At 42.0% G+C, this 14,705-nt stretch overlaps 1 protein-coding gene across 2 annotated transcripts; it reads right to left on the bottom strand.

Moving 5' to 3' along the window:
- Window positions 1–160: 160 nt before the first annotated feature.
- LOC136462954 (3-oxoacyl-[acyl-carrier-protein] synthase, mitochondrial-like) lies at window positions 161–4,692 on the bottom strand. 2 transcript variants are annotated; one of them, XM_066462005.1, is made up of 13 exons: window positions 4,305–4,692; window positions 3,574–3,678; window positions 3,419–3,490; window positions 2,971–3,057; window positions 2,736–2,887; window positions 2,342–2,422; window positions 2,215–2,248; window positions 1,951–2,017; window positions 1,798–1,874; window positions 1,617–1,677; window positions 1,283–1,365; window positions 1,116–1,187; window positions 161–1,014 (listed from the first exon to the last, which is right to left on the bottom strand). In XM_066462005.1, exons 1-13 carry the CDS (start codon window positions 4,638–4,640, stop codon window positions 850–852), a joined length of 1,392 nt encoding a protein of 463 aa, XP_066318102.1. In that variant the 5' UTR covers window positions 4,641–4,692; the 3' UTR covers window positions 161–849. The 2 variants fall into 2 exon arrangements, with proteins under 2 accessions (XP_066318102.1, XP_066318103.1); XM_066462006.1 differs by having other exon boundaries at window positions 3,574–3,635; window positions 4,305–4,601.
- Window positions 4,693–14,705: the final 10,013 nt, after the last annotated feature.

Below are 14,705 nucleotides of genomic sequence, written 5' to 3' on the forward strand. Positions count from 1 at the left end.
TTTTTTAAACTTTGATCGAATTTCTAGAAAAACCCTGTTAAGATCTATGGTCAAATAAGTATTATTAGATCTACCATAAATTATATTATTATAAGGTGCTCATTTTATGTCATATATGTTATTACTTTTTTTTCTATAAAGTCAGTTAAACTTAACACGGATTTTATGAATTGATTTATTTGGAGATGGAGGGAGTAGTTACCGGTAGTAGTAGTAGGAGTTTACTAGCTGACTAGCTATGGTTTATCTTTGGGCGGATAAGTTTACGATGCGGTTCAGCCGGTCACAAAGAAAACCGTCTAGAAGCCGTAATAGCATCGCTGGCGCTCAGCTTCCAGCTGGCTCATCTTTCTTGGTTTATAAAAGCTGAATCAAACTGGAGAGAGCAACGAGTTTGTGCCTTGGAGGGCTGGTAAATTTGTTCTTAGCTCAAGCTGCATACCACACTCTAGAAGACCCATGGCCCATGGGGCCATGCATACACGAACACGAACCCAAGTACGTACCCAAATATAGCTTTCACTTTGAACTGCTTTCTCCAGTGCAGAGCAAATGATGTTCAGTTTAACAGACACTTGTAACAAAAACCTGCGAAGAACCGTTTAACCGATTTTAGTTGCCTCAGGTGTGTAGCGGTTAAACGGTTTGCACGGCAGCCGAAGCAAACGCATGAGGCAAGCGAAGGAAACAGAACGTTGCGCGTCAGAGCCCTGAAGCCTCCTCCTCGACTTCAGCCAAACGCGGGTGGCGCCTTCCGATGTTTACTCCGGAACATCTCTGAATATTCCGGTACACGCCTCTTCACTTCCAGCGAGGAGCCGAGGAACAGATGGTAGAGTGCTGTTAAAACTAGGGCGGGCACGAGAACAGCAGCGACGTGTTAGTTCCACCAAACCCGAAAGAGTTGGAGATGGCCGCTCGTATCGGCGCCTTCTTGGGTGCAGATAGTGGCGTGAACGCCCCTTCGAACAGGGGGTCTGGCTGCTCCAGGTTAAGCGTAGGCGGCGCAACTCCCTGAAAACAGCAGATGGTGATGTGAGTTGAGCACAGGAGTGTTTTCTCTTTTGGTCCGAATTGAGCTGCTGCTCATAACCAAGAGATGGTAGACGACATACGTGGTGGATTGCTAGCACAGTGAAGATTGCTTCCACTGATCCAGCTGCCCCTAGCAGATGACCAATTGCTCCCTGGACAAAGTTGTGCGTTGGAATGGACTGGGAGGGGGAAAAACAAAAGGGGGAAGAAAGGTAAGTTTTGATAGCACTGTGGCATGGGAGGCTACCTTTGTTGAGGATAATGCGAGACCACCGGATGCTGCGTGGTCACCAAAGACGGATTTGATTGCGTTAGCCTCCACAGCATCACCTAATTGTGGGTCAAATCCAAATTACGTGTCAATTCATTTATAGTTCATTTTTAGCTCAGAATTGGAAAAGGAAGTTATCTAAAAAGAACAGAACAAACAGAAGTTATGTGAATTAGGCTATTTGTGGTTCAAACAAAAATTAGTTGCATATAGCTTGCAATCAGAAACAGAAGTTATCCGAGAAATAGAATAGAACACAAGTTATAGCTAAGTTGATGAATGCCATCAGCATGTGATTGTGAGTGCTTACCAAGAGGAGTTGACGTGGCATGTGCATTCACGTAATCAATTTCATTTGCATGAAGACCTGACTGGAAAGAAGATCCAAACACAAATTAAAGAAACATCCATACTGTTCCTAATTTCTTTTACACTAAAAGAACAACTAAAATATGCAGCACAAAACAACAAAGGCGTATATGATTTTGCACCTGATACAAAGCCCGCTTCATGGCTAAGATAGCACCTCTACCACCATTTTGTGGCTGAGTTATGTGATGTGCGTCACCTGGAAGAAACTGAGCTTCATAATCTGATACATATTAATGACAGAAACAATCTTTCATTGAGGAATAACAGGTTACCAGACATTCCGTAGCCTCGAACTTCAGCATAAATTTTTGCACCCCGTTCCTTTGCATGTTCAAGTGCCTGTGGAGCAGTGAATGGTTAGCCTAAGAAATGGTGCATTAGGATAATTTTCAACAGTAGGGAAGTAAGTGATTTTCAATACATAAAATGAGCACACCATGGAAATATCAAGAAAAGCCAGGCATTACTCTCCAATACTATCTTCTGTGTTACTGGAATAATGATTGGTTTTAACCAACAATACCCAAACCACTCACCTCCAAAACCATGACCCCACAGCCCTCACCAATCCTATTGATCAGTTTAGAAGAAAAAGGTAAGAGCATGGAAAAAAATAAGCAAAAGATTAAAATAGAGTCACGATCTAATAGAGGCATGACATACACAAATCCATCTCTACCGCAATCAAAAGGTCTTGAAGCTGAAAGTGGAGAGGAATTATATTTTGTAGACAATGCCCTTAACCTGCACAAAATACATGGAAATTGGGATAAGGTATTGGCTGGTGACACTAATAAGGAAAAAAATTACATATCAATTAGCAACAGTGGGCAAAAGGCAAAACATGCAGGTAGCTAAAGTTTACATATATATTTACGAGTGGTTGTTAGTGGATGCAAAAGTGGGTTTTCTACTGCTTACTACAACCCTCGCACTCAGCAGTGCCTCCTAATAGCCTTAGTAAAGCATTCAGGCCATTTTCCAATCACCAAAAGGAAAGCACACACAGCACTATTTTGGAAGACAGATAACATGAAACATTTGGGAACATACTTGCCTAGAAAATCCAGCTATAGACAAAGCATCAATACTGGACTCAGTTCCACCAGCCACCATCACATCAGCATCTCCAAATTGGATCATCCGAGTAGCATCGCCAATAGAGTGAGCACCAGTGGCGCAAGCTGTCACAGCAGCATGGTTTGGACCCTAAGTTAGAAGCATAACTACTACTATTAACATCCATTTAAAGAAAAACCTTAGCTATTCCAAATGGCAACAAGGAAGTTCACCTGGAAACCATATCTCATGCTGACATGACCTGATGCCATGTTGATCAAAATCTTGGGGATGAAGTATGGGCTGAGTCGACGTAGACGCTGCGACCAAAGAAAAAACAAACTTTACATTTCAGGATTGGAAGTAACTAGAATATAATCATTTATATTGTGAGGCCTGTGTGACATTGTAAGCCAAACAAAGCATTGCAACGAGATAAACCATATATGTATGGGATTGCTTCTGGCTATCTGGTCTAAACAAGACATCTAACGTTGCATTTCCTCGATACATTCTCAACTATACGTAGAATGGATGAACAAAAAGTTGAGATCATAGAAACACATGTCAATGAAGAGGAATTATCTAACTATGTGCAATCATCATTTGAAATTGAACTACCACAATATACAGTGAATGCTGCTAACAGCACACATGCAATGCAGGAGCAAGGATACAAACATTTTCGATGATCATTTGCGACGCATCTAAAATGTCTGAGATGCTTCCAATCCCTCCACCAATTGAAACTCCCTGATACAGCACTAATCAGACCCGGAATTGAAAAACACATATATGAAAATGAAAAATGAGCTTCCACAGAAGACAGATCATACCGTTCTTTCCTTCTTCTCATCTTCGGAAGGCAACCAATTTGCATCTCTTAAAGCCTCATCAGCTGCACACAGAGCATAGGATATAAATCCTGATATAGATTTATCCTGGAAACAAGAAAGTTCAATCAAGATTTAAGAACATGAAAAAGAAAGTTTGACCACATAAGCACACAAGTTAAACACTCATAGATATGCAATAACATTCCAGTAGTGCACGATGGACTTCCTATTGGATTATAGCGATTCCACAATGGAACAAAGCCAACAGAGAAGGCACATCTTTCCTATAGAGATCTGTTTGTTAAAGCAAGCACATATCTAATCCAAGGGAGGTGCAAGACACGCCAATTTTGTAAGCACTGGCATCAGTGACGATGGTGGAAAGTAATTAAATAACTAATATACCACTTTCTTGATTGATTATTTGCAACGGTATACTGAGGAGTGAGGACTGTAGTATAGCATTGTAAGATGTAAACTGTCACATTTATGATTTATCTTCTGCTGATGATAATACATGCTCGAGACTATTACACATGTCCACTGGCATGGAACTTAGCAGTAATATGGGCTTAGTGCCATTACATGTCCATGTTGTGGTAAATTGTATCGTGGTGTAGAATTAGAGCAAAGATTTCGAACTCCTGTTGCAAAGGAAGGACACAAATGGCGCAATGCTCGCGTACTCGCACGTGGACACCGTGAGCAACAATTGAAGTAAAGCATTAGACCTTGGTCCACGCGTCCTCGTCGAACTCGTCCTCGCCCTTCCCGCGCGGCACGGCGGCGATGACCCTGGACGGGAGCTGCTCGAGCGTCCTCCCCGCCGCTTCCTCCGGAAGGCGGAGAGAGTCTGCGGAGAGAGAGCGCACGGCGCATCTCCCCGCGACGAGGCTGTCCCAGGTGGCGCCCACGCCGCGCGCCAGCGGCGTGACGGCGCCCAGCCCCGTCACGACCACGCGGCGGCCCGCGGAGGGGCGCGGCGGCGGGAGCGCCTTCCCCTCCGCCTCCGCCGAGGAGGAAGAGAGGCCCCGGAGGAGGCGGGGAGCGCGGCGGAGGCAGCTCATCAGGCGACGGGGAGCGGCTCGAGGACGGCGGCGTGGCTGTGGGAGACGGACGTTGGCGGGCAGCGGCAGCCGACGAGTAAGGCCTGCGAAGCAGCCGCTTTCTAGTTGGGCCGAGGGAAAAGGGTGACGGGCCATTCCTGTGATGCAACGGGCCTTTTCATTTTTGTGACCAGCTTCATCAGCACGTCTGCTTCACGAATCACGCAATCACGACAAGGTTGACGCGCATGAGACTTCTATTGGGCTCATTCGCGTGCTCTTAAATTCGGTTTGATCTACTTTTTTTTTATTTAAAATAGTATTTTTCTCTCACAAATTTCACCAGCATTCTTCCGAACCATCTAAATTCCTCCAAACGAACAGACCCATAATATATAATATATAATATAATATAATATAATGCAATTACTCTCGTTGTATTTACAAATGGTATATTCTTCGGATGTTCCGAGGTGTATTTACATTTTTTTTTCAAATTATCCAAGTTCCATATGTGTTGTATTTTCCACTGTTTCTATATATCGTACCCACAAAATGTTCCAGGATGTATTTTTTATGGGGCTATTGCGTTCTTGCCTCTATTTTGAATCCCAATTGTAATTTTACCCCTATTTTCTTCTACTTTGTGTTTTTACCCTTGCTTTTCCAAAACGAAGGTTCAGTTTACCCCTACTCCATGAACAACAGGTAACGGTGTTAAAAAAGTTGAAAGATGACAAGTTTGTCTTTCCGAATATTACGTTTTTGCCCCTATTTCAAACTCCAATTATGATTTTACCCCCACTTTCTTCCACTTTGTGTTTTTACCCCTACTTTTTCAAAACGAAGGCTCTGTTTACCCCAATTCTTAACTCATTATCTACATCTGGATCAAAGCAATTAAAATTTAACAAAAGCCCTGTGAAAAGATAAACTTACCCCTTATCTCTCGATCGTCTCTCTTAGAGTCGTCCCTCTCAACGCTAGCAGGCAGCACGTGGCTGGGTGCGGCGGCGGTGGCAGGGGAAGGGCAGTGTCGGGCCGTCGAGTGGGCGCGGCGAGCGGGCGCGTGCGGCCAAGCGGAGGAAGCGGCGCGGGCACGCGCGGCTTAGCCTGACGCGGGCGCGCAGCCAGGCACGCGGCTCTGCTTGGCGCGGGCGCGCGTGGCTTGGCCGACGTCGCGAGCGCGCGTCTCATGAAAGCAGCCGACCATGGAGCCAAAGACCCGCCTCTCTCTCTCAACTCTAGCGGATGGCTTGGTGCGACGGCGGTGGAAGGCCAACAGCGGGCCCGTCGGGCGGTGTGCGGCGAGTGGGCGTGTGTAGATGATAGGTCTAGAGCTATGATTTTATGTTGCCTAGGTACAAAATCATAGCTCTGGACCTATCATCCGCACACGCCCACTCGCCGTACATCGCCCGACGGGCCCGCTGTTGGCCTTCCGCCGCCGCCGCACCCAGCCATCTGCTAGAGTTGAGAGAGAGAGGCGGGTCTTCGGCTCCATGGTCGGCTGCTTTCACGAGACGCGCGCTCGCGATGCCGGCCAAGCCACGCGCGCCCACGCCAAGCAGAGCCGCATGCCTGGTTGCACGTGCCCACGCTAAGCAGAGCCGTGCGCGCCCGCGCCAAGCAGAGCCGCATGCCTGGTTGCGCGTGCCCGCGCCAAGCAGAGCCGCGCGTGCCCACGCCGCTTCCTCCGCCTGGCCACACGCGCCCGCCCGACGGCCCGACGTTGTCCTTCCGCCGCCACCGCCACCGCGCCCGCCCGACGGCCCGACGTTGTCCTTCCGCCGCCACCGCCGCCGCACCCAGCCACCCGCTGCCTGCTAGCGTTGAGAGGGACGACCCTGAGAGAGACGACCGAGAGATAAGGGGTAAGTTTATCTTTTCACAGGGCTATTGTTAATTTTTAATTGCTTTGATCCGGATGTAGAAAACTAAGTTAAGAATTGGGGTAAACGGAGCCTTCGTTTTGGAAAAGTAGGGGTAAAAACACAAAGTGGAAGAAAGTGGAGGAAAAATCACAATTCGGGTTTGAAATAGGGGCAAAACGCAATATTCAGAAGGGCAAACTTGTCATTTTTCAACTTTTTTAACACCGTTACCTGCTGTTCATGGAGTAGAGGTAAACTGAACCTTCAATTTAGAAAACATGGGTAAAAACACAAAGTGAAAGAAAATAGGGGTAAAATCACAATTGGGGTTTAAAATAAAGGGCAAAAACACAATAGCCCTATTTTTTATTGTTCACACACAACATATGAGATGTTCTATAGTGTATTTCGTTTGTCAATATCAAAAGATCCTCGATGGTACAATTTAATTGTCCCAATTATGCAAGATTTTTTATTATCTAATACTGGGCACGAATATTATGCAAAGGAACCTATAATTTTATTCTGCTAAAATCTGAAATATTGTTATCCTAAATCTAAAATATATTTTTCTTGTGAACGTTGCTTCCTAAATCTAGAACATTGCTATGCTTAACAAAAAAGAAAAATATTCTATCTTTAGAAGAAAAATGTTCTTCATAAAAAAAAATTCTAATAAACATATCCGTATGGGGTTTTATTTGTTTTGAAAGATTTGCTGTAAGAAACATAATAGTATAATTCAAATTTAGTTTGAATCATTAGTTGGGCAACTATATATACGACTTTAAAATTTCCAAAAGTATTCGTCAAAGGCTGGATCTGTACCGGCGTGGAAAACAGTCGAGCGGAGAAGGTGTCGAGCTAAAAAAAACACACGCGGCCCAACATTGTGCAGCCTGTTTGCTTGGTTGTATTGGGCTTATCAGCCATAGCTTATCAGCCAACGAATAATATTTTTCTCTCACACCAAATTAGCCAATAGCATTTTTAGTCATAGCTTATAAGCCAAACCAGCCCAAACGAATAGGGCGGTGATCTTTCAGCGAGGACTGGTTGACGCAGACAGGCGGCGAACACAGACGGGATGCGCACGGCGCACACGCCGCCGCGCTGCGGTCGGCTGCGGTGGGACAAGAGCAAGCTGTTGCGACCTGTAGCGCGGCGGCCGCACGCCACTTCTACGGTTCTGTGGGCTGCGGCTTGCCGCACATAGGCATGGATGCTCACTATTTGGCCAATCTCAGTAGAAGTTTTATACACATTAAATATGTTGCTATATTTATGAAAAGAGAGGTGATAAAAGTTTTATGAGAGTAGAGATAGTTTTATGGGGATGAAATTCTTTAACACTATTTCCAAAACATAGACGTATTGAAAACTGGGACATGAAATTAGCACTGAGACTGGCCTTATTGTGCGCTGGCCATGCCCCTGCAGGTCCCCCAGCTGCAATTACGTGTCCTGTTCGCTTGGCTGATAAGCCATGACTAAAAGTATTGTTGACTGATTTATTGTGAGAGAAAAAATACTATTTATTAGCTGAAAAAGTACGGCTTATATGCCAAGCGAACAAGACGACGGTCTTACTTTCTTTTTATACCGGTTACGCTCTTACTAGTTACTCCCCCATCCATTGAAAATGTTATTTTTGACTTTTACTTTTTGTTTGACGGTTCATCTTATTCAAAATTTTGGTATAAATATTTCTTTTTTAATACGCAAAAGATTTACGTATCGTTGTATTAAATAGAAGAGTTTAAATAAACATATAAAATAAATATTATTTGTTTTGTTATGACTTATTTTATCATTCAAAATACTTTAATAATAATTTTATTTCTTTTAATATTTATATAAAAAATTAAATAAGACAAACGATCAAACAAAAAGTCTAAAAGTAAAAAAACAACATTTTTAATGGGACTCAAGGAGTACTTTGCTGGTTAGTGCATGCCAAGCGCTGACTGCACGTAGGGCCTATTTTGTACCGCTTAATCCAACCGTGTGGTGTGTTGCCCAAGTTATGAGATCTGTGATATGTAAAATTGCTCGTGCAGTACAAAATCAGTTGTGGCTAGTCTTGTGTGGTCGAAAACGTCAAGTGCACATGTAGTATCCGGTTTTAAGAACAAAACTAGATACACATCATATGTGAGCCCAGAAAATTAAATCTCACATATAGCTATAAATAAGGATAATATCAATAGACAAAGCTTAATATATAACATACTTAGCATAAAGAATATAACCTTAGACAGCAAACAGCGGAAAGACAACTCCGATCTTTGAGTGAAGACTCTAATCCACAGGGACAACTGACTAGTTAATCATAAGCCTAACTCCTCTAGACTAACAATCTGGTACCCATCCGAGATTTTTCCAAAAATTTAAAAAGTAAAGCAAGCGTAAGTACATGGCATACTCAACAAATATAACATAGGGTTCATGAGACTCAAAAGACTGACACTGATTAACTGCAATTAGCTTTTAATGAGTCTTGATTTTAGCAATAGGGTGACAACAAGTTTATTCACAAGCCCATATAAACACATGATCAGATAAACATGAATAATGAATATCATTAACAGTATTCATTAGTGAGCATCTTTATCATTACTATCATCAGTGTTCATCATCATTAACCATTAATGATCATTTATTTCGTAAATATTCTAAGGCCGCTCATGACCGTGAGCACGATTGATATACCAGTTTTACACTCTGCAAAGGTTGTACACTTTCACTATGAGTCGGGATTTACCCTTTTGCCCGAGGTCGCTAGCCTCTTAACCCACAACCTAGGAAGGTCGACAGGGTTCACTATAAAGCCTTTCAAAGGTTCGTCTAACAAGTTAGGGCTATTAGAATTATTTGGAAAACAGATGTAGAGCTCCTCCTTCCTGATGGCACAATGACACACAACCTATACTCAAGGGTATAGAGGCCGCACTATACTCGATTCGTCAAGCCATTCTTATGCTAATAAAGGTAACCACTAACAAGCTAGAAAAAGTCCTCATACTGAGCCAAAGCTAGAGCCATATATCCCTCATAGCTGTACTGTAAGTCCTGAATGATCACTTACATATAAGTCCTTAGGGAGAGGAATCTAGAGCACCATAAAAATAGCCCAATGCTCTAGCCCCCTTGATTCCATGTTACCAAAAAACATCTTTTAGTGTTTATTGCATATACCATTAGTCAAGTTATAAGATCATAGTTCCAGATGAGCAATAGCATTATACTATCCAATGCAATACCACATAGGTGATAAGGAATCCAGAATATCAAATAGCTAAGAAAATTTGCTACGGTTGCCAAGGCAGACACATGCATATGATTAAAATGATATTAAGATGAATAGGACAACAAGGATAATCACATGCTATACTTGCCTTAGACTTAGATCCTTCTTCTAGTCTAAACCTTCAATGAAACTCCTTGATCAACTTGTAAAGCTCACTGACTGGACATGATCATAAAACACCACACAAGCATCCATGCAATTATACACAAAGCAAACAATAGAACTAAATTAGAATAGTACACCAATCCTAATAAACAGCAAGTAAAAAGATTTTAAAGATATTCTACATGTTGCTACGAACACACAGACGCGGAAATCCCTCTAATCGAAGCTATAACGAAAAAGTTATGAATTAAACAAGATTTCCTTTAAAATAATAGATTAAATCTAACCTTGAATTTCAAAAGTTGAAATTATACTTAACAGTAAGATAAACATGTAGATTACTCCATTATGAATCTAACGCAACTTGAATGGATCAAATCAGAGTTAAAATGGAGAAGATATTGCCTAATAAAGATAGTGGCAATTTTGTAAATAGATGGAACTTGATTTTTGAATTTAAAATAAACAAAATCTAATTTTAAACCGGCAAAGGACTGTAGGTACTATTTAAAGAAAAGGTAGGGGCTCTTTAACAAAATTACAGGGACGATGGGTTTATTATACAAAAATGTGAGGGCTCTTTTGCAAAACGGCCGGCAAAGGGTTATCTTCTAATCTAGGCCGTTGACCTCAGATCAGGCAGTGCAGATCAAATGGGGGAACGGGGGTCACCGGAGCGGCGCTGTGCGTGGCGGCGCCATGGCCGAAGAATAGAGGACCTCGTCGACGTTCGTTAATCCGACATTCCGGGCATCATCGGCCACGAGATTAGCACGGGGAGGGAGAGCGGAGCGAGTAGAACTTGACTAGGGGATCGAGAAGACAAGCGAAGGCACAGAGGCGCGCGTGAGCTCGATCGAGCGGATCGGGACTCCGATGAAACAACGGCGATGGCACTACGGTAACAGAAGGCGAGAGAGAGAGAGAGAGAGAGAGAGAGCTAGCGTGGTACCATCTACTTGCTTACCTCCTAACGAAGCTCGGCGAGCGGTCTCGAACGACAGCAGAGCGGTAGAACTACGAGGCGACCACGGTGGCAGCAGTGGCTAGGGTTACAGCGGCACGGTGACTCGGCGGATGCAGCCTGCTCTAGAGCTCGGTAGGGAGGCGACACGATGCGAGCGGTTGCTATTTATGGCCTGGGGAGCATCTTGGCGCGCACAGCAAGGTAGACGAGGCGGGGCGGTGTTGGACTCCTACACGGCGGCGGTGTAGAGTTCGGCGTGGATAGGAGAGGAAGATGACATGAGGAAGGAGATTATGGCGTTGACACATGGGCCCCACTTGTCGGCGACACACGCGGGAAGGAGGCATGGTACGGTGATGCGACTACTTGCTGGCCCGGCTCAGCAGTGAGCGGGGTTGGGCTACCTACGGGAGAGAGGGAAATGGCACACGGGGAAGAGGAGGAGCTGGGTCGAGCAGCTTGTTGGGCCGGCTGGGCTAGAAGAGAGGGAGAAATTTCCATTTTCCTATTTTACTTTTTCAATCAAAGTCAAATATGATCCAAATCAAATTCAAATATAGTTTCAAATATACTTTTCAATTCAAATAAAAATGAGAAATTTTGGTAAGCTTCCCAACAATAAATTTTACAATTTTTTAAAAACTCTTTTATTTTCCAATTCTCTTTTTATTTCTTTTCCTTTACTTCAAAGCCATTTTTAATTTATTTCCAAAAGCAATTCAAACCATTTTGAATCTTGATTCAAACCACTCAAGCAATAAATCAAATGCACCGGCATGTATGCACAACCATGTTGCTACTCCTTATGATGAATTTTAATATAATGAAAAATATTCTTTTTCCTATATTTTATGAGCACAAAATACAAAATTAAATCAATTTATATCTTTTTAAAAGAGCAAATTTTAGGGTGTTACAATTCTACCCCCCCCTTAAAATGAATCTCGTCCTCGAGATTCGGAAGATGGTGATAAAAGAGATACATATTCTCCGCCTTTGGATTCTTCTCTACTTTGCATACCTGTTAACCATACTCCAAGTAACTTGTCAAATTGATTCCAAGATTCTGAAAGATACTCCAAACAATACTCAGATAACTCCAATCACTAGGCCACCTTTTCTTTTTAATCCATACTTATTAGACCTCTTTCTTCATATATTCACCTTCTAACAGAGCCTTTTCACTTTCTTGGTCAGAAAGAGAATCTACCACCAATCTTCAAAACATTAATGATTCTGGTTAAGTTGCTCGAACTTGGAATACAATTCTTAGTTCTTGGTGTCTCTCGAACCTTTTTAGCATAATTCTCCATTGCTAAGGGCATCGGCCATGACTTTGCTCCTCGAAGTGATAGCACTTTTCCAAGTTATAATCAATTTCATTCCAATAGGGATATCACAAGCTCAAAACCATCTTAGTGAAGATGTCCTGTAGATTCTTGTGATCCTCCTAGATGTCACTTTTACACCCAAAAGATAGCACTTCCATGCTCCACAATGGATAACTCCACATAATATGTTGGGTAATCCAACTCATGCTTCCTTAGTTGACTTAATAAACATGGTACTACTTTTTTCTTGCATAAGGACACATCCCACACCTTTGACAGGGTGCATCATAGTGGCTATAAAGCTCTTGTCCGGATCTGGCCAAGCTAGTACATAGGTTTTACTTTAACCTCTTCTCTAACTCCTTTAAGTACCTACGTAAGGTTTTCTTGATCCCAACTAACTTAAAACCTTCTCTAGTAACTCTATCAATATTTTGATGGTCTTGGATAAACCTCCCTTGAACCTCTAACCAAATCTCATTATTAAAGACTCTAAGTTTCTGTCACATATTTGAGTGGGTTCCTATCACATCATTAACTTTCTTCAATCCAAACCTTCTTGTCATGCTTAGTATATCATTGGAATTTCCTAAGACTCCATAGAACCAACTATAGTGGTTATATATCTCATTCCTATGTCATCAATGTCTACTTGTTTTAGGTATGTTGAAGATTGGACTTCCAACTGATTATAACGTGAATTGGATCAATCTTGATGAATACATAAGCTCTTGTAGATGATCCAATAACTTATCAACCGAGCAAAGGATACTTACTCTGGCTTATGAAGCCCTCAAGTGATATACATCCTCTGGGTACCACCTTTCTTATCAGATTAACCGATTCTTCCAAGTGAGAGTTAGAGAGCATAACTGAACTTCATATGGCACCTTGAGCATTTGGACCCTTCTTAGTTGGGTAGTTTGCATAGGCGTGATCATCTATCTTATTGATCTCCTCCAAAGGTTTCGATCCTAGGACCTGTGGGTTATGGGCCCACCACGCTTTTGCTTCGTAAACTAGAACGTATGATACTTCATCTTGCAAATTCTTCAACTTGGCTACCCCCTTAAGAAAAGATCAGCTAGGGGACATAAAAAGGGTAGCTTGCACCTTCTTCTAGATGAGCTAACTAGTATCAAGATGTTCTGACATCCCAATGATACTCTCGTGTATGAACAAGAGCAAGAAATCTGAAATTCCTCGCAGGATGAAAAACAACAGCGTAGTAAAACAGAAGTAACTCTTATTCTATTAATCCAATGAAGTTGTAGCTTATACCATTGGAAAGCTTATCGAATCCTCCACAACTTCTTTATAGAACACTTTTCCAAATTTTGCAGTTTAGGTAGTTGAAAATAGTGCAGAACAGAAACTGCTCCAGCTTTTAAACAGCACAGGTACATCATCTTCTGATTTTCATAACTCCATAACCAAAATAGCTATTAGAGTGATTATTGTGGTCAGAGAAATATATTGAAGTGTACTATTGTTCATAATTTTCTCATGATTTCTGATTGTCCAAAATCAGAGATATAAGCCAAAGAGTGCAGGCTGCTCCAAAACGACAGGATAGAGGAGACAAGAGATAACCAAAACCCGACTATTTATTTTATTAATCCTTATACCTTAGGCCTATGAACTAAATGAAATTGTGGGCAAACCCCATAAGATCATTGCACTCATTACAAAGATTCAAAGCAAGCATAAGCATAATGATAATTCAACAAAACAATAAAGGTGCACAACTCAATCATTAACTCAACTTGCGATACTATCGTCCTCATTGTACTAGGGGTAACAATCCTAAGACTCATCTTTAGATTACGTAAGAAGGTGACGAGGAACAGTTCTAAAAGTATGTCAAATCAAGGAGTGAAGATGAGAACAAAGACTTTAAAATAAGCACCAAGGTAGAGATGAATAGCAAGGGTAGAGATATAGTAGAGAAGAAAATATCAAGGTTCATAGAGCAAGGATTTTTGTAGCAACTTCTAAACCTTAGAATGATCAGTTTCTACTAGGCTTATGTCCTACGGCCAGCATTGCTCTAATACCACTTTGTAGCATCCGGTTTTAAGAACAAAACCAGATACACACCATATATGAGCCCGGGAAGTCAAATCTCACATATAGCTACAAATAAGGGTAATATCAATAGACAATGCTTAATATATAACATACTTAGTATAAAGAATATAACCTTAGACAACAAATAGTGGAAAAACAACTCTGATCTTTGGGTGAAGACTCCAATCCACAGGGACAACTAACTGATTGATCACAAGCCTAACTCCTCTAGACTAGCAATCTAGTATCCATCTGGGTTTTTTTCCAAAGATTTAAAAAGTAAAGCAAGCGTAAGTACATGTCGTACTCAACAAATATAATGGGGTTCATAAGGCTCAAAAAGCTGACACTAGTTAACTGCGATTAAATTGTAATGAGTCATGATTTTAGCAATAGGGTGACAACAAGTTTATTCATAAGCCCATATAA

Source organism: Miscanthus floridulus, chromosome 7 (genome assembly GCF_019320115.1).
Source record: "Miscanthus floridulus cultivar M001 chromosome 7, ASM1932011v1, whole genome shotgun sequence".
Lineage (NCBI taxonomy): Eukaryota > Viridiplantae > Streptophyta > Magnoliopsida > Poales > Poaceae > Miscanthus > Miscanthus floridulus.